Raw genomic sequence first — 25,307 nt, 5'->3', positions numbered from 1 at the left:
ATTGTCTTTGGAGAATACGATATTAGTTAATGTTTACAAATGCTTTTAAAGGGGGCACCTGGGTGGCTCAGTTGGTTAAGCGACTGCCTTCGGCTCAGGTCATGATCCCAGGGTCCTGGGATCGAGTCCCGCATCGGGCTCCCCGCTCAGCGGGGAGCCTGCTTCTCCCTCTGACCCTATCCCCTCTCATGCTGTTTCTCTCTCTCTCTCTCTCTCTCTCTCAAATAAATTAAAAAAAAAAAATCTTTAAAAAAAAAAAACAAAAATAACAAATGCTTTTAAAGGAAGGCACAAGATTGCCACTAAGAAAACATCTTATTTGAAAGTGTCTCCATTGAATCCTTCCACTTTTAAAAGTACCTCACTTGGTATCTTTGTTTTCATTTGCTAAATACAAGGCCATTCTTTACTGTTGTCTCCATCTATGCTGACACATTTTGAGACCCAGTGGATAACTCTGACCAGAAAATATCAGTGGACAGTGGGCAGTGCAGTTACAGGGAAAAAAATGTTACAGGACCTTGCTGATGGGGGAAAAACCTTACAAAAATATTAGTAGACTGACAAAGAGCCCAAGGGATGGTCATATTTCTTGATTTATGTAGTTTGGTATTTCATGCGTATAGAAATTCAATAATTATCTTTAAAAACCACATTGGCATGAATACTTCTTCTATTTTAGACTAAAGGTGCTGAGGAGGCCAAGGAATTTCCATATTTCTTTCCTTGATATTTAAAACAGGGCTATGCCTGGAGCAGATATCCAATAAATACTAATTCATAATTATAATGACTGAGCTACTGTATTAGTATAGAATAATTTCAGGGGCTTCTCTCCTGGTTTGTCTGATTTGAAGCTTTTTAAAAGCTGTATATATGTCAGAAAGCCAGCATTAGAAACTCTCTGAAGCAAATCATATATTAATTTGATACGTGTTTTAAAACTTACCGTTGGCATTATGAAATAATTCCTCAAGTGAGGAAAAAAGCCCATTTTTTAAAAAAGCCCATTTTTTAATCTTAAAGAAAACAGTCAAAGCAGATGTCACTGGTTCCGAGTCCAGCTGATAATAACGTTTCACAATTTGTACCAACACCAGGGGAAAGGAGCTTACTTAGCACGTCACTCTAAAACGATCAGTACCAAATTTCCACAGAGCGCAAATGGGTTTTTAATGAAAGTCCTAACTTTTCTTCTCTTGTAAATCAATTTTTCTCCAGGGTCAAAGTTCTGACCCTCACAAATACCATCCACCTAGATACAGAGACTCACGCGAGTGACAGGGTTCTCGTTGGTGGCAGGAGCGTCGGACAATTTTTAACTAACCAACCCGAGTTTTGTGTCATATTATTCTCTTGCCCTACAAACATTAAGAGCTGGTCTCCTTACCCACAGTCTTTTCCCCTCGAGGCCACCTGTTTGGTCATCTTTCACAGAGCGAGGGGACCAGAGCCCTTCTGAGGCAGTGTTTTCTTCGCCTAAGAGGAGAGGGCTGACCGTGCGCCCCCGGCACGCATCCCCACGCCAAGGTTCCAGCACCCGACGCCTGCCTCCTTTTGGATTCGGTTCACACTGCAACAACCCAAGTGGTCCAACCCCCTCCTCCCGGCTGGCGCCGGAGGAGTCCCCAGCGGGTCAGCTTCACCGCCCCCGGGGGCGGCCTTTCCGGAGTTCGCGGGGTCGATCCCGCGCCTCGCGCCCCTCCCTCGGGGCCGCCCCCTCTCAGGAGCCCCGCGGAGGACAGGCGAGGGGGCGGGGCGAGCGCCATGACGCGCGGAGGCTCCGGCCAATGGGAACGCCCCGCGGCGCCGGCCGAGCCGGCAGCAGATAAAAAGGAGGCACTGCCGAGCTCTCCAGGCTTCCACTGTCTCTGGCTGGGAGGGTGTCACTGGCCGGTCGCCTACTTTCCTCAGGTGATCCTGGCCACAGCCTATTGCCTGCGGCCGCCGGCGCACTTTAGTTGCAGTCCTCGAAGCGTCCCAGAGTCCCTCCGGAGCGGCAGAGGCGGGTCCATGGAGAAAGGTCCGGTGCGGGCGCCGGCGAAGCCGCGGGGCGCCAGGTGCAGTAATGGGTTCCCCGAGGGGGAGCCGCCGCGACCCGGACCGAGCGGGCTGGCCGAGAAGCCGCCGCGGCCGGAGACCAAGACCGTCCAGCCGGCGGACGGCTGGAAGGGCGAAAGGCCCCGCAGCGAGGAGGATAATGAGCTGAACCTCCCCAACCTGGCGGCCGCCTACTCGTCTATCCTGCGCTCGCTAGGCGAGGACCCCCAGCGGCAGGGACTGCTCAAGACGCCGTGGAGGGCGGCCACAGCCATGCAGTTCTTCACCAAGGGCTACCAGGAGACCATCTCAGGTCAGTGCGCCCGCCGGGTGGGCGCCGGCGGCTCCGGCTTGCGGGACACGGAGTAGGTGGCCGCGGGAGGCGCGCCCCGGCTCCGGGAAGTTTCCGGAGTTGCCTCACTCTTGGCAGAGGACAGAGTGCTGTCACCTTCCGAACCCCGCCTTCGGCCCTGGCCGCGCTGTCCCGCCAGGCGAGGGCCTTGCGCCCGAGGTCTGGCTCAGCGGTCCCTGTGGGGTCCTCCGGGTCCTGCGCGCAGCCCTCTCCTTGAGCCTCGGGTTGCGGGGACCGCGGTCACTGAGCTACCTGATGGGTGGGAGGCCGGAGCCCCTGCCGCCAGAGCTCCCAGGGCCGGATGCTTGAAGCACGTGCCGAACCCAGACTTGCCAGGATTAGGATCACCTGGCGCTTGTGGAAAGGAGGGCTTCCTAGGTCGTCCTTCTTGAGGTCTAATTTTTTGGTAGGTCTGGGGTGAAGCTTTGGCTTCGTCTGCTTGGAGCGCCGGGGTGATTCTTTGTGGCAAACTCGGAGACCCGCACGCTCACTGACTTGCCAGGGCACCCGGGTCTTTGGAAAGTTGTAATTCTCTTTTGTCCACTTCAAGTTAACTCCATCTCAGGACTTTCCCGGGATTTGGCACAGCTCAGGGCATGGACTTGCCGAGAGTTTGAGGCGTGAGGTTTCTCTGGCTGGTTTGCTGTTTGAAGCCCCCGTCCCCATTCTAAAAGCTCGAAAGCAATAAGGTGACTCGCTGGGAGTCGGGGAAGTTCGCTGGGCTCTGGGACCCCGAATCGGAGTACCTCCAGGCCGGGTTTGCCTAGTGCTATCCGTGCCTGAGGCGGGTCAGGCTTTCACCCAGAAGGCTGGAAAGCTGTGGGGGATGGGGGAGGGAGAATGGAAAATGAGGACTTCGCTGCCTATTTGCTGGGTGAATGGTGCCGTTCTTTACAAAAAAGAGAAAGAAAGCTTTTGACTTCTGCAACTGGAACCAAGGACGTTGTTTTCCAGCTTAAATCTTTTGTGCCTCTTGGTGACATTTAGTTATTTGGCCTAAGAAACCTCTGCCTTCACCGTTTCTTAAGGAAGAACAGTGTTGCTTTGCAAGGTAACTTCTCTGTCCCTGTTACTTTCTTAATGGAGTATCCGGCGACTCCCCTTATAGATCCTGGGAAGAAAAAAGTTATTTTTGCCCAGCCTTCCACACCACAAAGGAAGGGTGGGAAATCAGTGTGAGAGGGGTGGGGCCCCAAAAGGAAATGATACTACATAGAAAGTTCTAGTTCTTTGTCCAAGTTCACTTTTTTACCTCTTGATGGTAAAAGTTCAGAGACTGAAAAGCCGAATTTCAAAATGCAAAGACTGAAGAATAAGCAGTCTTCATTTGGTGAATATTCTATCCTTTGGTGACATTCCACGATGTAATGAAGAAACATCTTTTAGGGCCTTACTCATTCTGCCTCTTGTGGACACTGAAAGCAGTCTTCTTCATAACATTGGTCAGACTTTGGGAATCTTGCCAAATTCACAGGAGAGGGGGATTTCTGACTCCCAGACAGGTCACAAAATTACCTTAAGTGACTCACAAGGTTTATTTAAACAAATGGTGAGCAGAAGTATGTCTTGTGAGCCATAGGGCTAATGAATCCACAGAACACTTCAGTCTACCCTAGAAAATGGTTTTACAAATGTTAATTTATTACTTCAAAAGTCCGTGGACCTACGGGTAGAAAGCAGATTAGAGGTTGTCAGAGCCTGGGGAAGAGGATAGAATGGGGAGTGGCTGCTTAATGGGTTTCCTTTTGGGGTAATGAAAATGTTCTGGAACTAGAGAGTGGTGGTGGTGGTGGCTGCACAACATTGTGAATGTACTAAATGCCACAGAATTGTACACCTCAAAATAGTTAAAATGAATTTTTTTAAATGATGAATTTTATGTATATTTTACCACAATAAAATCCACAGGCCATTAAAGAATTATTACTAGCCATTAACTGAATACTTTTTATGCTTTAATTGCTTTATGTGGATGGTCTTGGTTAATCCTTCGTTTTGAGATAGACACTGTTCTTTTATTCCCATGACAAGGAAACTGAGGCAGAGAGGTTGACAGCTTCAAGTGGTAGGGCTGGTGTTTGAATTCAGACAGCCTGAATGCAGAACTCTTACCTACTTTCTTATGTTGTTCTTTTGATGTGTCAGTGTATCTTATCTCTAAGTATTTGAAACTGTGAGCTATGACCTAACAGCTGGGTTAGTAGCATTAAAAAAAAAAAAAAAGGTGGAGTAGAATGGAGAAGGTCAGTTTATCATATGTAGTAAGGGTACAAGTTGTGAGGAGCTTCTGTGTAGGTTTTATAGGCATGTTTTTTTGGTGTGTACTGGCTCTAGAAGTAAATATATTTCTTCACTGTGGCTTGTGGTCAAAAGTTTGAAAGCCTCTAGCTAGGGGCTCATGCTTAAGGACTTAATACCTATTTCTTAGAGGCACATAGTTAGAAGACAGAGAGGAGAGGACAACAAGGATGGTGCTGAATTTAAAGGAATAAACCTCAAATGGTGGTGTTCTAGACCTTGGCCCAGCCTGGGTGGGAGAGAGAAGGAGGGATATTTAAAATCTGTAGAAAATATGGCAGAGAATAATAAAGAAAACAATCCTGCACAATCCCTAATTTTTATTTCTTTAGAGAGCATAAGTCAGTGACCACTATAAATTGTTTTGGAAAGAAACAAACTTCTTTGAAACTCTCACTTTTCTATACATGTAAACAAGATACTCTGTATCTTTCATATCTCTGTGTAGTAATTCCTGGTTAATGGTATTGACTTCAGTGTTGTAAAATAGAAAATAACTTGTTGTTTTACGTTCTTCAAATAATTTCTTGTTACTTCCTCCTGAGTGGATTGATGCTAACTTCTGGCATTCTGGGGAATTTGTCATTTCTCCCTGTACTGCCCCTTCTCTCCATGACCCTTGCTTAGTGTATCTTTCATCTGTTTTCCAGTGTGTGCCTTACCATGGGTACATCTATGATCACCAGTGATGGGGCTATGTCAGGGTTGTGCAAGTCTCCTGGTCACTGTTCACCACTGGGTTGGGAGGGGATGCTGAAAGAGACACTGTGCCCTCTCCCAGGAACTGGCTCTCCTTTGAATCTGGCATCACATCATGATTCTTGGACCAACTCATCTTTCTGTTGCTGTCCCATTTCCATTTAACTACATCGTAGTTTTCTTATATATTCTAAGTTTTACCTTGATGAGGTCTCCTTTTTTTTTTTTTAAGATTGATTGATTGATTGATTTTAGAGAGGTGGGTGGAGAGGGGCGGAGGGAGAAGGAGAGAAGCAGACTCCACGCTGAGTGCGGAGCCCAACGTAGGACTTGATCTCAGTACCCTGAACTCATGACCTGAGCCAAAATCAAGAGTTGGATGCTTAACTGACTGAGCCACCCAGGCACTCCAATGAGGTCTCCTTTCTAAATAGGGAATCTTTCCTGTATTTCCAATATTTTATTCAGAACTTTAATTAAATTGGAGGGTCTACTATTCTTTGAGGTTCTTGGTCTCCTTGTCCCTGTGTCTGACCCTTCCCATTCCCTGTCCCTTCCTGGGTGTAAATGGGAATAACCTCTTAATTAGCATTATCTACCAAAGGTTATGTGCATATACCTTGTTTTGTCAATTGTCCTTTTTATGAGTTTATGGGAACACACAAGAGTCTTGACTCTTCTGTCATATTTCTAATTAGAGTAGGTTTTAGCTTGTCTTATCCAGGATGCCAAAACAGTTTTCATAAATCAGTTGACAATGTCCCAAATTTTAGGAAACACATGAGCATGTATATAATGCAGCATGAGGAGATGGTACCACAGGTGATAGACTTCTTGACTATCTTCCCACCAGGGTTGAGGAGTCTTGTCCCTGCCTCAATAGTTTTCACTGCCAGATGATATCTATCCTGGGCGCCTGGGTGGCTCAGTCGGTTGTCTACCTTTGGCTCGGGTCATGATCTCAGGGTCCTGGGATCGAGCCTGGTGTGGGGCTCTCCACTCAACAGGGAATCTGCTTCTCCCTCTCAGTTTCCCTCTCTCTATATCAAATAAATAAATAAAATCTTTAAAAAAAATGATATCTATCCTTTAGAGATAACACAAGGCAGGGCACCTGGGTGGCTCTGTTGGTTAAGCGTCGACTCTTGATTTCGGCTCAGGTCATGATCTCAGGGTTAGGAGATCACCTGTGTGGAGCTCTGCACTTGGTGTGGAGCCTGCTTAAGATGCTCTCTCCCTGTGGGCGCCCCAGCCTCCACCATGCAGGCACTTTCTCTCAAAAAAAAGAAAGAAAGAAAGATAACACAAGGCAATCAGAGACTTTGTTTAATCAAAAATGAGTCTTAGCTACTTCATGCTGAAATGTTCTAGTACTCACAAAGGTTTTTTTTTTTCTTTTTGAATCACAAATCTTTGTGATTTACCAAATCAGACCAATGATGAACTAAAAATTATAACAATTTATAAGGTATGAATGGGGACAAGAATCAAATTGTTTACTCTCCCTCCCATATTGTGTGTGAAATGTGAGTTTATGTCCCAAGTTTTAAAGTATATTAAAAAAAGTTAATCTCATCATTGAGAGGTGCTATTTTTGGATGTGTGTAGTTCATTTAAATATTGATTCTCTAATTTTGTTTTAATTTATTTTGCTAATAAATACTTTTGTAGGACTTAGTTCTGTTTATTGCTAGAAAGAGTACTATGAATAAAGAAGAAAAATAATGAGGCTGTTGAAATATATGACTGGAATTTGGGAGTAGTCAAAGTTGATTAAAGCTGTTAAGAAGTCATTGAGAATGGAGGAGAAAAACTTGTCTTAATGGTTTCTTTTATTTTTTAAATTATTTTTTTAAAGATTTATTTATTTGGGAGGGAGAGAGAGTGAGTGAGTGGGAGTGGGGCAGAGGGAGAGAATCTGAAGCAGACTCCTCGCTGAGTGCAGAGCCCATCTTGGGGCTTGATCTCATGCCCTTGAGATCTTGACCTGAGCAGAAACCAAGAGTCAGACACTTAACTGACTGAACCACCCAGGGGCCCCCTAAGGTTTTCTTTTAAAAATATATTATCTATAAACAATTTTTCTGGCCTGGGAGAAAAAAATTCACTACACATAACTTTGAAATACCAGACAAAGCCATCAGGTTGGTACTTGTTTTAGTTTCATTGAGCTGATATAAAGTACCACAAACTAGGCTGTTTAAACAACAGATACCTATTGTCTCACAGTTCTAGAGACTAGAAGTCCAAAATCAAGGTGTGGGTGGAACCATACTCCCTCTGAAAATTGTAGTGGGGAGACCTTTTTTGCCTCTTCCCAGCATCTGGTGGTAGCTATCAATCCTCAGTGTTCATTTGCCTGCATTATTTCCAATCTGACTCTTGTTGGTGTTCAGATTTTCCTCTTTTAAAGACACCAGTCACATAGGACTGAGTCTATTGTACTCCACTATGTCCCATCTTCCTTTAGTTAATTACATCTGCCATTACTCAGTTTCCAAATAAGTCACATTCTGAGGTACTGGGGTTTTGGGCTTCGACGTATCTTTCTGGGGAAGGAATACGATTCAACCTATACCTATGCCAGTGCTAAATACTATTCTTCATAAGACTGACTGGCAAATTTACAGTTTCATGTAACACATTTATTGAATGCCAGGCCTTACACCAAATGCTGGGAACACAGGATGAGTAAAACCAGATATGTTTTCTGCCCTTATGGAGTTTACAGTCTTTTGGACAAAGACATATATTCATCAGAATCACATGAGTGAGTGTGTGATTACAGATTGAGACATGTTAAGGATAAAATGGACACAGCTCAATGAGAGCACTTAGCAAAGGAATTTATCTGTGCTGGGAGATAGGAGCGTGGATGCCTGAGCTGACATGTGAGTAGCAACAGACACCACCGATGACTTACTAGGTGCTGAACAGTATTCTGAGTTCTTTACATATAGCGCCTCGGTTGCCCTCGCAATAGCCCTAGAGGGGAGGTGATGTTATTCCCATTTTACAGATAAGAAAACTGAGGCACAGAGAGGACCTGCCCAAGATCATATCTTGAAAATAGCAGTGTTGGGAGGATGATAGAGAATGAGAGTCATATTCTCCGACATTCTGTTTCATTTTAATCATAATACGGTACTGATTTATTTAAATTCCCTCCTCCTTCTCTCCCTTTTTTTGTATTTTCTCTGCTGTTTTCTTTGTTCGGCTCTTGAAACTCTTCCATGGCTGGGTTTCCCCCACTGACTCATTTGCAGTATACTCCTGTAATTTGAGTCCAGTATTAGGTTGAGTCAGACTGCAGTATTAAAATTTGCCAGGAGAGGGCAACTATCTAATCTTTGATGAATCCTAGATTATGAATCCTGGATTATATGAACCATTCTTAATTCCAGTTTATATAAATGAATATATTCCCCATGGTTCTATATTCTCTACTGAATCTATGGCAATTAGATCTGGGGATGATTTGGATTCAGTTAATCAAAGATTGTCTGAACTGAGGTAAATTTGTTATACTGAAGGCTGAGAGGACATTTACTCACTGGAATTTTGTCCGATTATAAGCCTCAATAGCAGTTTTTTAGACCCTTTTAGAGAAGATGGACTGTTTGTACTCCTCGTTGCATCCCTAGCAAACTTCCCAGCACATGTTTGAATTAATTTCATAAAGACAAAAACTCCTTTCTATCTTTCTTCTACCACAATCCTCTGTGTATAGGTGCTCAATAAACGCTAGCTGTTTTACACACTAAAGAAAAATTCAGAAGACTTGTCTTTAGGGAAAAAAAGCCACAAGTTATTCCAGCTGGATCTCCTGAATAGTTTTAGGCCAGAGGTCATCCTTTAGACATGTTTGTAAAGTCAGAGTCCTGCATCTGCCGAAATTCACCTGTTTGAGATAGCTTCTATAGTCAGTCAACATATTATTTCAAGGTATCAATTAAAGTGACTGGCCTGTTTCCCTGGCACAAAAAATTATCATGGGGAAAAATCTCTAGAAAATCTGTCAGGATTGCAATCAGTTTTTAAACTATCATAGAAATGTTCAAATGTACACAGCATAGTATAATGAGCTGCTATGTGCCTATTAGCTAACCTCAACTATTAACATAAACATAGGTCTAGCTTGTTTCATCCCTTCTGTCTCACCTTCCCTCACTGAATTGTTTTAAAGCAAATCCCAAATATGTCATTTCATTGATAAATACTTCACTATATCTAAAAGAAAAAGACCTAAAAAATATTATGCTTGAAATTAACAGTAATTCCTTACTTCCAAATATCTATCCAGTGTTTACATTTCTCTGATTTTTCCACAGGTGTCTCTTTACAAATTGGTTTCTTTGAATAAGGATTCAAATAATATTCACACATTATATTTGATTAATGTCCCTAAGTTTCTTTTAATTTGTTACAGTTTGCTATTCCTTTTTATCCCCTAAGAATTTGTTGAAGAAACAGGGTCATTTGTCCTATAGAATTTCCCACATTCTGGGTTTTGCTCATTGTTTTCTCAGTTTAACATGTTCCTTTAGCTCCTGTATTGCTTATATACTAGTAGATTTAGAGGTGTGCCTCCCTGTCCCACCCCAAAAATAACTCTTAAACTTAGTCAAGAATAATTTATAAATGGTGGCATGTGCTTCTATGAGGAGGCAGCTAAATATCAAGTTGTCTGTCTTTTTGTGATGTTAAAATTGATCAGCGTTAGGTGTTATCAGCCTGATTTATCCATTATAAAGTTCCCCACCAGTCTTTCACCTACTACTTTTAATAGCCATTGATGATTGTCTAGATCCAGTAATTATAAGTTGCAAAATAATGATGTTTGGTTCTTTAATTCCTTTTGAATTTATTGACTGGATTTCTATAAAGAAGGTATAAAAGAATACCTTAGGCTATCTTTGCAACTATTTAGTAAGTTTAAAAGTATTTTAAAAAAAGCTTAAAAATATGAGTTAGTTTCTTTAATTCTGCAGTGGAGATCTACCTCATTGTGACTTAATCTAGAAGCCATAAAAGAAAATAATTTAACTACATAAAAACTATGAATTTTCACATGTGAAATACCAACACGAATGAAGTCAAATGATAAAATGGGAAGAAATATTTACAACTCCTCTTGAGATGATAGGATAATCACACTAATATAAAAAGAGATGCTAGAAATTAATGTGAAAGGACAAAAACAGAATTGAAAAATTGGGAAGGCCTGTAAGCAGACAGTTCACGGGACAGGGAATACAAATGACTTTTAGACACTTGGAAAGGTGCTTGACTTCACTCCCAGTAAGAGAAATGCACACAGTCCTCCCCCCCGCCCCGCCAAGATACATTTCTTCCTTGTTAGATTGACAAAAGTCCAGAAATTTGATACTGCATTCTGTTATTGAAGTGATAGGGAAACAGATATTACTGTTGAAAAGATAACTGTCATTATGGAGGATAATTTGGCAACATCTATCCTATACAAAGTTGTATATGCTACTTGAAAATCCTGCCTCTGGGAACTTATCTTAGATAGATACTTGGAGACATGAAATATGTATGCTCAAAGTTTGTCACTATAGCCTTGAATGTGAAAGTAACCTCAATGTCTAGGCCCTTAGAATGGCTAAATTACTCAGAGGAGTTATTTTTGTAGGAAAAATGGAGTGGGGGGGGACAATAAACTGTTGTTTATATTGGCATTAAGAGTTAGAGGATACACAGTGCTTACATGTTAATCAGGAATATGAAATGGGCAGCTAGCAGATAAGTGTAGAAGCAAGACTTTTCACTATTTTCAGTTTTTGATTTTTGAGATATGTGCATGTATTTTCAAATAGATAAATCAAAAATATTTTGGCAAAGTTGTTTCAAATCTAGGAGTAAAAGAAATACCTTGTTACCTAAGGGCTAGCTAACAAGAAAGATCTGGTAACTGAAAAACATTTACCCTAAAATTAGAGAAAAATAGTTAGGTATATGTATTTGTGAGCTTGATCTTCATTGTGATCTTTATTGCATGTAGAAAGAGCCTGAGTTTGAATGTGACCTTCTCTTTTAACTGTCTGTATAATTACTGGCATGTCTCTTAACTTTGTCATTTTTCCCTTTTTGTAAAGGGTAGGTATGGTAATACCTGCTTTGCCTGGGCTCTTCTAAGAATTAAGGTAGGTAAAAAGCACCTGATACTTAATCTATTCCTTCTTTATGGTGAGGAAGAACTGTGGGACACTTTGGAGCCCTAAGCCACCATGTAAAAAGTCCACTTACTCTGAGACTGCCATGCTGTGAGGAAGCTCTGCCACATGGAGAGACCACATGGGGGTGTTCTGGCTGATGACTCCACCTAAGGTCCCACCCAACAGCTAGCACTGAACAATAGACATGTGAGTTGATTCCCCCAGGTTGTTCCGGCCCCCAGCTGACTAGCTATCTCCACTGAGGCCCCAGGTATTGAGGCATGGGGGCCAGTTATCTTCTCTGTGCCCTGTCTGGATTCCTGACCCACAGAATCCAGGGACATAATAAAATTGTTATAGACCACTAAATTCTGGGGTGTCTTCTTATGCACTAAAAGCAACTGGAACGAATTTTAGATGAGGGTGGTTAGATTTATATTTGTACAAAGGAGAAGGAAGTGACTTAAATAGGCCAAGAGATGGCATGATGGTTTAAGGCCAGAGATTTAAATTTGTGAATTATCAGCATAAGGCTGACATTTGAAGCTGGGAGAGTGCCTGAGAGTCACAGGAGGCAAGGAAAACAAAAGCAAAAATGAACTATTGGGACTTCATCAAGATAAAAATCTTCTGCACAGCAAAAGAAACAATCAACAAAACTAAAAGGCAGGCTACAGAATGGGAGAAGAGGGGATGCCTAGGAGGCTTGGTTGGTTAAGCATCTGCCTTTGGCTCAGGTCATGATCCCAGAGTCCTGGGATGGGATCCCACGTCGGGCTTCTTGCTCAGCAGGGAGTCTGCTTCTCCCTCTGCCTGCCGCTCCCCCTGCTTGTGCGCTCACTCTCTCTCTCTCTTTGACAAATAAGTAATAAATAAAATCTTAAAGGATGGGAGAAGATATTTGCAAATGACATATCTGTTAAAGGGTTAGTATCCAAAATCTATAAAGAACTTATCAGACTCAACACCCAAAAAATAACCCAGTTAAGAAATGGGCAGAAGACATAAATAGACATTTTTCCAAAGAAGACATCCAGATGGCTAACAGACACATGAAAAAATGCTCAACATCACTCATCATCAGGGAAATACAAATCAAAAACACAATGAGATACCACCTCATACCTGTCAGAATGGCTAAAATTAACAACACAAGAAACAACAGGTGTTGGCGAGGATGCAACAGGTTCCCCTCTTGCACTTTTCATGGGAATGCAAGCTGGTGCAGCCACTCTGGAAAACAGTATGGAGTTTCCTCAAAAAGTTAAAAATAGAACTACCCTACGATCCATCAATTGTATTTACTAGGTATTTACCCAAGGGATACAAAAATACAGATTCAAAGGGGTGCAATGCACCCTGATGTTTATAGCAACATTATCAACAATAGCCAAACTATGGAGAGAGCCCAAATGTCCATTGACCGATGAACGGATGGATAAAGAAGATGTGGTATACACACACACACACACACACACACACACACACACACACACTGGAATATTACTCAGCCATCAGAAAAAGAAACCTTGCCATTTGTAATGACATGGATGGAACTAGAGTGTATTATGGTAAATGAAATAAGTCAGAGAAAGATACCACATGATCTCACTCATATGTGGAATTTAAGAAAGAAAACAAATGAACATATGGGAAGGGAGAAAAGAAAAGAAGGAAATAAGTCACAAGAGACTCTTAACAACAGAACAAGCTGAGGGTTGTTGGAGAGAGGTGGGGGAATGGGCTAGATGGGTGTTCAGAATTAAAGAGGGTACTTGTGATGAACACTGCGTGTTGTATGTAAGTGATGAATCATTGCATTCTACTCCAGAAACCAATATTACACTGTACGTTAACTAAAATTTAAATTAAAAAAATAATAAAGATGCTTTCTAAAAAAAGAGAGAGAGAATGAGAGACAAGGAACAAAAGGAAGAGGTCATGAAGCATAGTAGACTTGAGCCAGATTGCCTGGCTTCATATCCTGTTATCAACAGTGCCTCAGTAGCTTCATCTATAATATGGGGCTATTAATAGTACTTATCCATCTTATAGGGCTAATATGAGGATGGAATGAGTTGGTACACAAAAAGTGCTAAGAGAAATGCCTGCGCTATGGGACGTTCTGTAGACATTTTGTACATGTTAGCCGTGAGTGCTGAGATTTGATTTGGAGGGGATATTAGTTTTAATACCTTAATGTAGTCAGAAGCCAGATTCTAGGATTTTAGGGAGTAAATTGGCAAATTATAGAAAGCAAGAAAATTTTTGAGCTTTCTTTTTCTGACTGGCAGGATCAAGTGAGTTTCACCTTGGTGTATATCAAGGCATCAACGTGCTGGGTGCTGGATATTGGTGAACAAAAGCCTTAGGTGTCAGAGAAAAGCATGGGACTCAAAACTCTGGGATGGGTCAGGTTGTGTACGTGTGATCTTACATGATGATACCCCTGTCAAGTTGGAGGTCATACCCATTCTAAAGAGGTGGAAACTGAGGAGGCTCAGGTTAAGTCACTTGCCAGAGGTCACAGAGCAGAACCCAGGTGTTTGTGACTACAACATTCATGTTCTAATCGACATCATGCCCCCTCAGTTTTTAAGTGCCTATGTTACAGTTTCATATGGAGATCCATTTAATATGTGAGGATCATAATATGTAGGAAATCTGCTCTTCTTCTTGAATCTTAGCAAAGAGAAAGCCAAGTAGATTTAGTTTTGAGGCATTTCTTACTATCCTGACTGAAAGATATTTCATGATGTTTTTGATCTGGGGAGTTCATGAATAATTGCAAAAATTTTAGCTAAATTGCATTCAATTCTAAGGTGGATTCATAAGAAACTTTTTCCCATTTAATCCTTTGAGAGAGATATCTGAAGACCAAAATTTTATATATTTTGTTTAAAGCACATTTAATTGTGTTGTGGTCATTTTATATTTTATAAATGTCTTTTAATGGTTTTATTGTTTGGAAACTTTCCTTTTTTTTTTTTTTTTTTTAAAGATTTTATTTATTTTGAGAGAGAGAGAATGAGAGAGAGCGAGTACATGAGAGGGGGGAGGGTCAGAGGGAGAAGCAGACTCCCCGCCGAGCAGGGAGCCCGATGCGGGACTCGATCCAGGGACTCCAGGATCATGACCTGAGCCGAAGGCAGTCGCCCAACCAACTGAGCCACCCAGGTGCCCGGAAACTTTCCTGTTTTAAATATTAGTTTTTATGGCTGTACTTTTTATTAAATGCAGTTATAAATGCTTAATATTTTAGAGTAATTTTATCTATAACTACAATAGTATATAAATTTCAGAGATACAAACTTACTTTAACTCCTTTTTGAACAATTAGGCAAATATAATACAACATAATTATGTTCCATCTGTACTAACATATCTAAATTGTGTTCCCTGCTGTATAATTGCAACTCTCTCAAAATGGATACACTTGCTTGTTGTATATTGTTTTTTTTAGTTGCTTGATTCTTATTGTAAAATATACATAACATAAAATTTACCATTTTAGCCATTTTTAAGTGTATAGTTCAGTGGCATTGAGTTTATTCACATTGTTGTGCAACCATCACCACTATCCATCTCCGGAACTTTCTCATCCTCCCAAACTGAAACTCTACTTATTAACCAATTAACCACCTATTGCCCTTTCCTCCCAGCCCTTGGTAACCATTACTTTTTGGGTGCATTTGGCTATTCTAGGTACCTTATTTGAGTGAAATCAGCATATTTGTCCTTTGTGTTTGGCTTATTTCACTTAGCATACTGTCTTTAAGGTTCATCCATTTTAAAGTTAGAAAAGACCCATTTGGTCCTTGTTTAAACCAGTAACTCATTCTGTAGAATGTTGTATATTCTTAAATTTATACATGTCAGAGCACCTGCGTGGCACAGTTGATTAAGTGTCTGACTCTTGGTTTCGGCTCAGGTTTGGATCTCAGGGTCGTGCGATCGAGCCCCGTGTCAGGCTTCAGTGTCTGCTTAAGACTCGCTCTCTCTCTCTCTTTCTCCCCACCACTTACTCTCCTTCTTTCTCTCTCTCTCTTTCAAATAAATAAATAAATCTTAAAAAATTGTGTCATATTTTTATTTTCTTACTTTAGGAAATCCTTAGAATTGAAGATATATTAAATGTATGTGTTTTTATGTATCCAGTATCAGCTCTATGGATGACCCTACACTAACTGTTAAAGGGGAAGCAAAAATAGCTCATCTGGTATTGGCCCTGAAGGAACCTGTGGTCCATGCTAGCAGGGACCAGACACGAAGTTCCTGAGAAGAGGAGCATATGGAGTTTTGTGTGGTCAGAAGGGAGGCAGATGTTTCTGGTGGAGAGACTTGAAAACACAAATAACTATGGAGGAGGTAACTTTTGAGCTGAACCTAGAAGGAAATTCATTTTGAGGATTTTTTTTTTTTTAATTTAAATTTTTATTTTTTACGTGCTCTCTACACCCAACTCAGGGCTCAAACTCTCAACCCTGAGGTCAAGAGATGTATTCTTCACTAACTGAGCCAGCCAGGCACCCCAAGTGTTTTGTTGTTGTTGTTTATTTATTTATTTTTAAAGATTTTTATTTATCTATTTCAGAGAGTAAGCAAGAGAGAGAGAGAGCACGAGGAGGGGAGGAGCAGAGGGAGAGGGAGAGGGAGAAGCAGACTCCCTGCTAGCAGGGAGCCCAATGCAGGGCTCGATTCCAGGACTCCAGGACTATGACCTGAGCTGAAGGCAGACGCTTAACTGATTGAGCCTCCCAGGCACCCCTGTTGTTGTTTAAACAGAAATTGTCCATGCTGGTTTAGAGAAGACTACAGTCTAAGTGTTCTGGATTAAAAAGAATATGCTAATATTCATAGTTGTTGGTACCATAGAGTTAAAATTAAATGAAACTTCTAAAGCAATTTATTGTCAGTTTTTTAAAGGTCAGCATAGAAGGCATTAGAGTTGGCTCCTCTCTCTGATGTTTTAAAAGTCCATTCTGGGCAGTCAGCCCTTCTATGAACTTTACCTGAATGCATGTTGCTAGTTGGTCTATTTGGTCTCATTGGTCTAGTCTTTATAATCTGGTTGTCCGTTTTATCTGTGATTCTTCCTTCTGATTAATCTCTGATTTTGCTAACTTGTGCTCCAAGTCCTGACTCTTGTACTTCTCGAGTATCTCTAGACTGTCTTATCTTCTCTTGCTGACTCTTTGTCATCTCTAACCAGAAGTACAGTGACTTCCATTTCTTGCTACCTAGCTTGTGCTGCTCCAGTCTGTTAGTGCCACTGTGATTTTTACTAAAATTGAATAGTTTTTATCCTTCTGAAAATACTTGCCTGATTTTTTTCTTGTTTTTCATCACCATGGTGGTGAGGTTTTGTTGTGTTCCATTCTCTTGACTGCATTTTTTTTCCCCTTTCTGTTCCATCACTGTTTCCCTCATGAGGGGCAGTGTAGTATCTTAGTTTAGTGCATAGTCTATCTTGAAAAATCACGCTGCCTCATTCCCATACTGGAGCTGGAGATCAAGGCAGACATTCTGCCTGAGACTCATTTTTCCAAAATATTTGGCCCTTGTTATCTGTTCTCTTCCTCTAATTTTTTTTCACTATCTTTTTTTTTATTATTTTGGTTGCTAACCATGAGGATCCCCACCCACTACCCATTTATCAATAGCTATTGCTTCTCTAGAGTTCTGTGAACAAGAAACCAGATTTAGATGAGGACATTGGCTGTTGCTGAGTTCTGCATTGAATTTTTTTTGAGGTCCAGTTGGTCCAAATGCTGTTTCAAGTGAAGAGCTTTGCCAAGAACATATGGCTTTTGCTGTGAGGTATGATATGTTTTATGTACATAGATGAGTATTTATTTTTCTAAGTAGGAATCAGAACCCATTTCAACAGGGCCATTGACAAATGTCCCAAACAAGGAAACTCTCCCTAAAATAGCTGAAAACACAATTATATCTATTGTATGGTAAGCTGTTCATGAGCAGCGATGAAGGTGGTAGGTGTTAGAGTTCAACTGAGAGTGGGGACTTTGCCAAAGAGCTAACTGACTGCCCCTTCAAAATATAAGTGCTTCTGTTAACGCACAGGCAATCATGGAGGTGCCCCTGATTGCCATCAGAAACAATTTGGCTTTCAGCAGCAGAGTGATTAGCTTACAGCCTCCAGCCTTTAGAGCCTTTGCTCTGCCTCGGTGGAGGTCATGCTTATCCCACACGTTTTTTTCTTTCATTTTAATATCCATTTCTTCCTATTCCTCCACCACCACTATAAACTGAGCTTTTTGAGGGTAGGGCTCTTTACAAGTGAAGTACTTTATAAGAGAGGTAAGTGTTTCAGCTTTATAGTTAGTGTGTTAGAAACTTTGTTCACTGATATAATCCTTAGGTCCATTTGGTGTTTCTTAAACGATTTTAGTGTGTCAGCAAACTCATCCTGGAATAATGGGAAGAACAACTAAGCTGGACTAGTTACAGCATCCCCACTAACTAATTTATGACCCTAGACAAGTTCCGTTCAAGGCTTTCTCGATCTGGTCTAGAAGGAGTGGCAGTTGGACTAGGAGAGGAATTGTCCCACCTGCATCTCTGTACTATGGGTGTGTTTGTCAGAATTGTTTCATTGCTCGCTCTGTTGAATTCCTGCAGCTGACAGGTAAGGTTCTACCAAGGACCTCAGGCTTCTTTCATTGCTAGAGGTGCTGTTTTCCTTTGAAACATTCAACCACACTGATAGTTTCTATGGTAACACGTCCCTCTCTTTTTTTCTTGTGATGCAGATTTTTGAAAAGGTTCTTCATCTATATGCTCTTTAGGGCCTGTGGTCTTCTAACCTATAGCCCCTTTGATTAGACAAAGCCTTTATTTAAGGACTTTTTCCTCAGGAGTACTGTAGACACTTCTAGAAGAATAAGCAGTTGTTAGTCATACTAGCGCTTGAGGTTTAGTCCGTTAATAAGGTTTCCTATCAATTGGAAGTGGAATTGTTGGATTGCTTGGTAGCACAGTAATAACAAGAAAACCAATGTTCTCTGTTAGGATTGTGACATTTTATTTTATTTAAAAAAATTTTTTTAAAGGATTTTATTTATTTATTTTAGAGAGAGAGAGCACATTTGCATGAGCAAGGGGAGGGGCAGAGGAGGAGGGAGAGGGAGAGAATCTCACGCAGACTCCTTGTTGAGCTTGGAGCTCAAAACCGGGCTTGATCTCACTAGCCTGAGATCATGACCTGAGCTGAAACCAAGTGTCGATGCTTAACCAACTAAGCCACCCAGGTGCCCTGTGACATTTTATTTTACTTTTAAATTTTTTATATAAAATTTTCAAACATAAAAATGGACAAAATTGTATATGGACAGCTAACATACTTACTACCTAGATTCAAAATTAATGTTTTGCCATATTGGCATGCCCTATTTTACTGAGAACAAATCAGACATTTATTTAGAGGTGAAATGTCACCCTAGAAAGTGTATTTCTTCTTAACCACTTATACTATCTTTAGTAAAACTAACTATTAATTTCTTTGTATCATTTAATACCTAATCTACATTCATAATAGTAGAATTAACACCTAATTCTACACCCCCAGTTGTCCCAAATGTCTTTGACTCATGATTTGTTTAAACTAGGACCCCCTCAAGATCCATACATTTGCATTTGATTGTTAGGTTTTAATCTAGAAGATTTCTTGCTACCCCCACCCCCCACTCTGTGACACTGATTTATCAGAGATTGTAAATTGTCCTATAAGATATTCCACCTTTGGGATTTGTGATTGTTTTCTTCTTGTTTTCATTTAACTTGTTTCTCTACCTCTCATATTCCTGGAACTGGGAGGTTAGGTCTAAAGACTTGATTAAATTCAGGGAAAACATTTTTAGCAAGAATGCTGTTTTCTTCATACCGTATCACACCAGGAGACATAAAATATTTGGATCTTGAAGATTTAAAGACTGTGGTTGGTTTGAAAAGTGATTCTTTACTGGTTTCCTAGGATAAACTTCTATAGAGATGTTCCTTTTTTTTTTTTTTTTTTTTTAAGCCTTTTTATTAGTTTGAAGATTTAATGGGATTCTCCTTTCCCCTGAAACCGGTCCAGTTTCATTTCAAAAAGTAAAGGTCAAAGTGGCATTAAATTACTGAATTTTCCCTCATATAAACCAAATAAATACTTGGTAAAACAGTCTTTTGCAAACAGTGTGCACCAGCTCTGGGCTCTGGCAGCCTCTGGGTATCAGCCCGCTCTTTCAGTCTGTTCTCTTGGGCTGGCGGATAGCTTCTTTCCTTCAACCCCTATGTTTATCACTAATACTACTTTTATTTTAAAACATCAGATTTGTTCTCTTTGTTTCCTTTGCTGTCATTGGCTTTAGGCTTGTCACCTCATGGCTGACTGTGAACTATAGCAACTCCTGATTCTGGTTTCTTGCCTCTGGGCTTTCCGCCTTGAGCTCATTGTTCTTGTAGGCCAGGTTCAGACTTCCAGTGGCTGGTAATCAGGCTCTCCAGTGGAAATCAGAAGATAGGGGTCAAAATCCAGCTCTCATACTAACGGGTATGATCTTTAGCAGGGACTTAATGTTTCCAAATAGAGCATCAGTTTGCTCATTTGTAAAATGGAGATAACTGTTTTTGACGAATGCAGAGTAAAGCAGGGCTTGAAAGAAGTCATGAGCAAAATGTAAAATTTAATTTGAAAAATGCTCTAAAATAGGAGGGTATTTGATTTCTGTCCAATGCATAAATCACTCAGGCAGTCCACTTTATTTTTGTTGTTCCCTGTGTTTCTGTATTTTATTTCCTATAGTATCTCTCTTCCTTAACCCCTCTGGAAAAGCTTACTTTCCTTTCCTTCCATCTATCCTTAAGGCCTGGATCAAATCTTTATGCTCAATATAGTCACATATTTTTTCCCAGCCCATAATTTTTCCTTTATGTAAACTATTGCTTCTGTAGTTTAGCTTCTAGGCATTCTCTCCATTTTGGGGGGCTGAATTAAAAAAAAATCTAATATAATTAACAGACAGTGTTCCATTAGTTTCAGGAGTACAATATAGTGATTCAACAATTCTATACATTACTCAGTGCTCATCACAATAAGTGTACTTTTAATCCCCTTCACTTATTTTTTATTTCCCCAGGTCCTAAGTTTCTTGAGGTCATGGTTTGATGTATTTGTGTCTAGCTCAGAAACTAGTCAGAACTTCCTATGAAAACTTGATCATGTTACTCTTGAAACTGATTTCTAGTGAGTTGGCTGTCGGATTCAACTGGTTTCTTAAATCGCTGATATTTTTCTAAGAGATATGGGTACCACTTTCTTATGTGCAGTCTTCCTTCCTTTACTTTTCCCTGGACCTCTTGGGTCTTGTCTGCCCCTGCTCTGGAAGGTTGGCTCCAGCTTCTTTGCCTTACCTCTCCCTCCAGTTACCTACCCCACCTGTCAATCTCTGTCTCTGTTCCAAGCCTCCTTTCCCAGCTGGTGTGCAGATCTCACTGTGTTCCGCAGGAATTGTCACCCTCTGACTTGGAGGGCTTATGGTGGAGAATTACATTGCCCACTGTTCATGCTTGCTAAATAGCAAATTAGAGCCAGTACTGGGTCCATTTTTAACCCTCATCTTCTCTCACCCCTCAAAAGCCTATGCTTGTCTGGTGGTTGGAATTGTTGGGTTTTTAAAATATATAATCCTGGGTTCACCCCCAAGCTAGTGAATCAAACTTTCTCAGGGTGACTTGAGAAGCTATATTTTCCAAAGCTCCCTATGATTGGCCATTTGTGGGAGCTACTGTTCTAAAACATCCCTTCTCCCTTAATCATTTGTCACTAATGATGGTGGCTTGCACACCCTGCTGGTACTAATTTGTCGGGTAGGATTACAGATGGTTCCATAACATCAGTCTGTTTGATAGTTCATGGCATAAGTGAATGTAGGATGATAAGAGATGAGCCTATTAAAGGCTTCTGAAGCAAATGGATAGTTTATCAGATTGGTGTGTTCTTTCTTTAGAACTGCTGTGAACCAGACCTTGTTACCACCATCTGTTTTGTAAATTCCATTTACAGTTTAACAGCTGGATTGTGAAAGAGATACAAAATTATCCAATTAAAAAACTAAATTTGGCAAGTGTGCATCTTTTTTTTTTTTTAATGACTCCTTGAATACACTCTTATTTCTTTCCTTAGATAGCCTTTTAAGGCTCTAATTTTTGTCTACCACAAATTTTCAGGGTAGTAAACTGAGACTAGATTGGGAGTCCTTAGACTTGGACGCTTGGATAACTTTGAGAGTTAATAATGTCTAGGATTGGCAGCCTTCAGTTTTATCTATGAAAAAAAACCTGAGTATTTTAAAACAGGTGTTTTTCCCTACCTCAGTACAGTAAGCTGCTAGCCACTGCCTTTGCTCTTCTCAAAAGGTGACCGATCAGTGGGGGTGGGAGGATAATTGTGTTGTAATTTGGCATTGATTTCCAACACCCCTAGAGTTGTGCAAGCCAGGAACCTAGGAGTCCTGTTAACTTCCTTCTCTGAAACCATCCTCTTACCTGTGAGGACCCTGTAGCTCAGGTCACAATTTATACAAAGTTCAAATGAGAACCTGGGTCTTTGGACTTTTAAAATTCATTTCTTCTAATTTGCCATTCTACTTTTTGAACCACTATGTGATTTTCTAAGAGCCAGTTAAGTAATGGTGTCTGGGTAGAGAAATTTTATGCACTTCCATTTTCTCATTTCAGTATTTCAGTATCTTATAAATAAACCACAACAAACGTTACTGTTGTAATGAGGAAAAACTTTTGGTTAATAAAGATAACTTCATATGTGAAAACATGTCCCTCAACAGCAGACATTGTGTTCATGACCAGCCCAGCTAAGAGGATGGGAATAGCTCTCCAGTATTTTATTTGCTGAATAAAACATGCATATCAGTAATATTTTGAGGGCAGCCAGTACATTTATTTCAGTAGCCTTGGCTACATTTTTTTTTTACAGTTTTATTGAGATATAATTGACATGCAACATTATGTAAGTTTAAGGTATACAATGAGTTGATTTGATATACTTACATATTGCAATGTGATTACCACTGTAGGTTAGCTAACACCTCCCCATCACCCAATTACTGTTTCTTTTTTGTGATGAAACATTTAAGATTTACTTTCTTAGCAACTTTCAAGTATGTAATACAGTATTATTAACTATATTATAAAAGGTGTTCATTAAAAGAAGACGGCTGTGCATTAAATCCCCAGAATTTATTCATCTTTACCTAGAAGTATGTATTCTTTGACCAACATCTCCCCATCTCTCCCACCCTCCCAGCCCCTTGTAACCACCATTCTACCCTCTGTAAGAGTTTACAAGTGAACTAAGACTTATTTCACTTAGCATAATGCCATCAAGATCCATCCATGTTGTCTTCCCTATATTTTATTTTTTTTAAAGATTTTATTTTTAAGTAATCTCTACACCCAGTGTGGGGCTCAACCTTACAACCCTGAGATCAGAAGTTATATGCTCTACTGACTGAGCCAGCCAGGGGCCCCTTGGCTATATTTTAAGTGCTTACAAGCAACATGGGAATTTATCTCTGCCAGGGATGACAGGAATGAAAATTTCCAAAATAACCAAACTTTTACTTTTCTCTGCAACGCATTGGATCTTTCCTGCTGACAAACTTGCAGTTTATGAAATAAGTTCATGGAGCGTATCCTCTGTCTACTCCAGCAGATGGTGTGAATGGTATCTTAGTTTCCACCGTTATGTCAGTCTGTGGAATGTTTGAGTTCATGCTTATTTCGGCCAAGTTTTACAAATGTTAGCTCTGTCTTGTTAAGTGCAAGAAGCTGTGAGTGTTGGAAGTGCTAGTAAGAGGTGTACCATCATGACGGAAATGAAAGCAGAGATAGTGATTTTCTTCCTTTTAATTTGTTTTAACATTGCCCTTGTTTGTAGGACAAATTTTTCAAATGGGGGTAGAATGCAAAATATTTTAATGCCACAGTGAGGGCAGAAGAAGCCTTTGTTTTAATTGCAGAGTGTGATCTAGGGAAGTTTCTGAAGGAGTTTGCAGCATTGTATGAAGCGGGCTCTGTCTTTCCTGTGTAATTGGCCTCTAGCACCAGACCTTCTATGCAAAGGTAACCTCAGTTTCTTGCTTTTTTTCAGGAAAAAAACCACAACACCAGCATGTGCATGAAAAACTCAATAACATTTTTTTAAATTAATGAAATGTCTCAAATATACAAGGAGAAGCACAAAGAATTAGTTTAATCAACATTCATCTAGTTTTAACAACTCTTAATATTTTGCTATAATTGCTTTTGAAAATATAGATGAAGTTTCATAGATACCTCTTTCTGATCCTCTTACCCTTCCTCCACAGAGTTAACCACTATCCTGAATTTGACCTCTACCCTCATGTCTATTTTTATACTTTTATTTCATATGTATGCCCATAAAGAACATGTAATTTTTCTTCTAGCTCATTTAAAGCATCATACTGTATGTATCTTCTATTACTTCTAATACTTGCTTTTTTCATTGGACATTGTTTCAGGAAATAATAAATTCAGCTTTGATTCACTCACTTTCACTGCTGGGCCATATTTTATTGTATGACTCTACCCAAATTGTGTAATCATTCTTCTGATGCACATTTAAATTCCTAATTTTGTTATTACCAATAATGCTGCAATGATAATTCTTCTGTTCCTTTGGCCACATGAGTTTCTTTGGAGTCCTTTCTTTGAAATCTGTCTTAAGAAAGTAAACTCACAGGGTAAAGACTGACATATTAATTAGATAAAATGGAAGATCTATGTTTAATTCTGTCTCTGTGCATGGCATATAGGGCACCGCGTGGAAACTTTAAAATCTTAACCTATAATGCCTGCCTCCAAGGTTGGGAGAAATCATACACATGACAGTGGTACCAGGAGGTGTGATGAAGTAAGTGCTCTATGCTGGTAGAGGGCAGCTCTGATACTGGAGGGTTTGGGCCAGTGATTCAGACCTCTCTCCACTAAGTCAGGGTAGGCTTGTCTTTGTTAGTCCATTGAGTTGATTTAATTCCAGCCAAGAGCAAAGAGGCTTTTCATGACTTTTTAGCTCTCGCTCTCTGTGTTTTGCTGTCTTAGTTCTAAAATCGGTTGGCATACCCCATTCTCTTTCCTATCCCTTAGGATGGATGCACATTCAGTGTTCCAAGCCTCCTTTCATTGTCTATTAACACTGTTCTCCAGGAAGGTCCATGGGGTGTGAAATTCTGGCTTCTTCAGAGATCTCTGATTTTTGGTGCTGATCACCAAACATCCTAGGTGATGCTAATTCCTATTACCATTCATTCAAAAGAAATTCCATTAGGTAGAATTTTTCTTTTGTGGGGAATCTCTCACAGGAGAGAGATTTTGCCCCCTTTTACCTTTGCAGAAGCAGGCCCATGTTTCTTCTATTACTATGTTTGAATAGGAGCATTTTGAAGATGTGAAGATTTTGGTAGCAGCACAAAACATTGAATACAACTTTAATACAGGGGTTCTCAAAGTATGGTTCCCAGACCAGGGGCATTAGCATCTTCTGGGAACTTGTTAGAAATGCCAATTCTCAGCCCCACCCAGACCTACTAAATCAGAAACTTTGAAACTGGGGTCCAGTGATTTGTGTTTTAACAAGCCCACTGGGGGAGTCTGAGAAGCACCCTGCTTCAGAGGGTGCTTAAATAGGAACTTGGGTT

At 40.5% G+C, this 25,307-nt stretch overlaps 1 protein-coding gene across 1 annotated transcript in view; it reads left to right on the top strand.

Annotated features, from left to right (window-relative positions):
- The first annotated feature begins 1,846 nt into the window (after positions 1–1,846).
- The window catches only part of GCH1 (GTP cyclohydrolase 1), a 44,241-nt gene continuing 20,780 nt past the window's right edge, over positions 1,847–25,307 (top strand). The window contains exon 1 of the mRNA XM_036104559.2: positions 1,847–2,353. Within this exon, the coding sequence (XP_035960452.1) occupies positions 2,014–2,353 (340 nt within the window). The 5' untranslated portion in view covers positions 1,847–2,013. The remainder of the gene's footprint in view (positions 2,354–25,307) is intronic.

This window comes from Halichoerus grypus, chromosome 8 (assembly GCF_964656455.1).
Source record: "Halichoerus grypus chromosome 8, mHalGry1.hap1.1, whole genome shotgun sequence".
NCBI lineage: Eukaryota > Metazoa > Chordata > Mammalia > Carnivora > Phocidae > Halichoerus > Halichoerus grypus.
The sequence above is the reverse complement of the archived record's forward strand: the minus strand, read 5'-3'. Positions and strand labels throughout refer to the sequence as shown.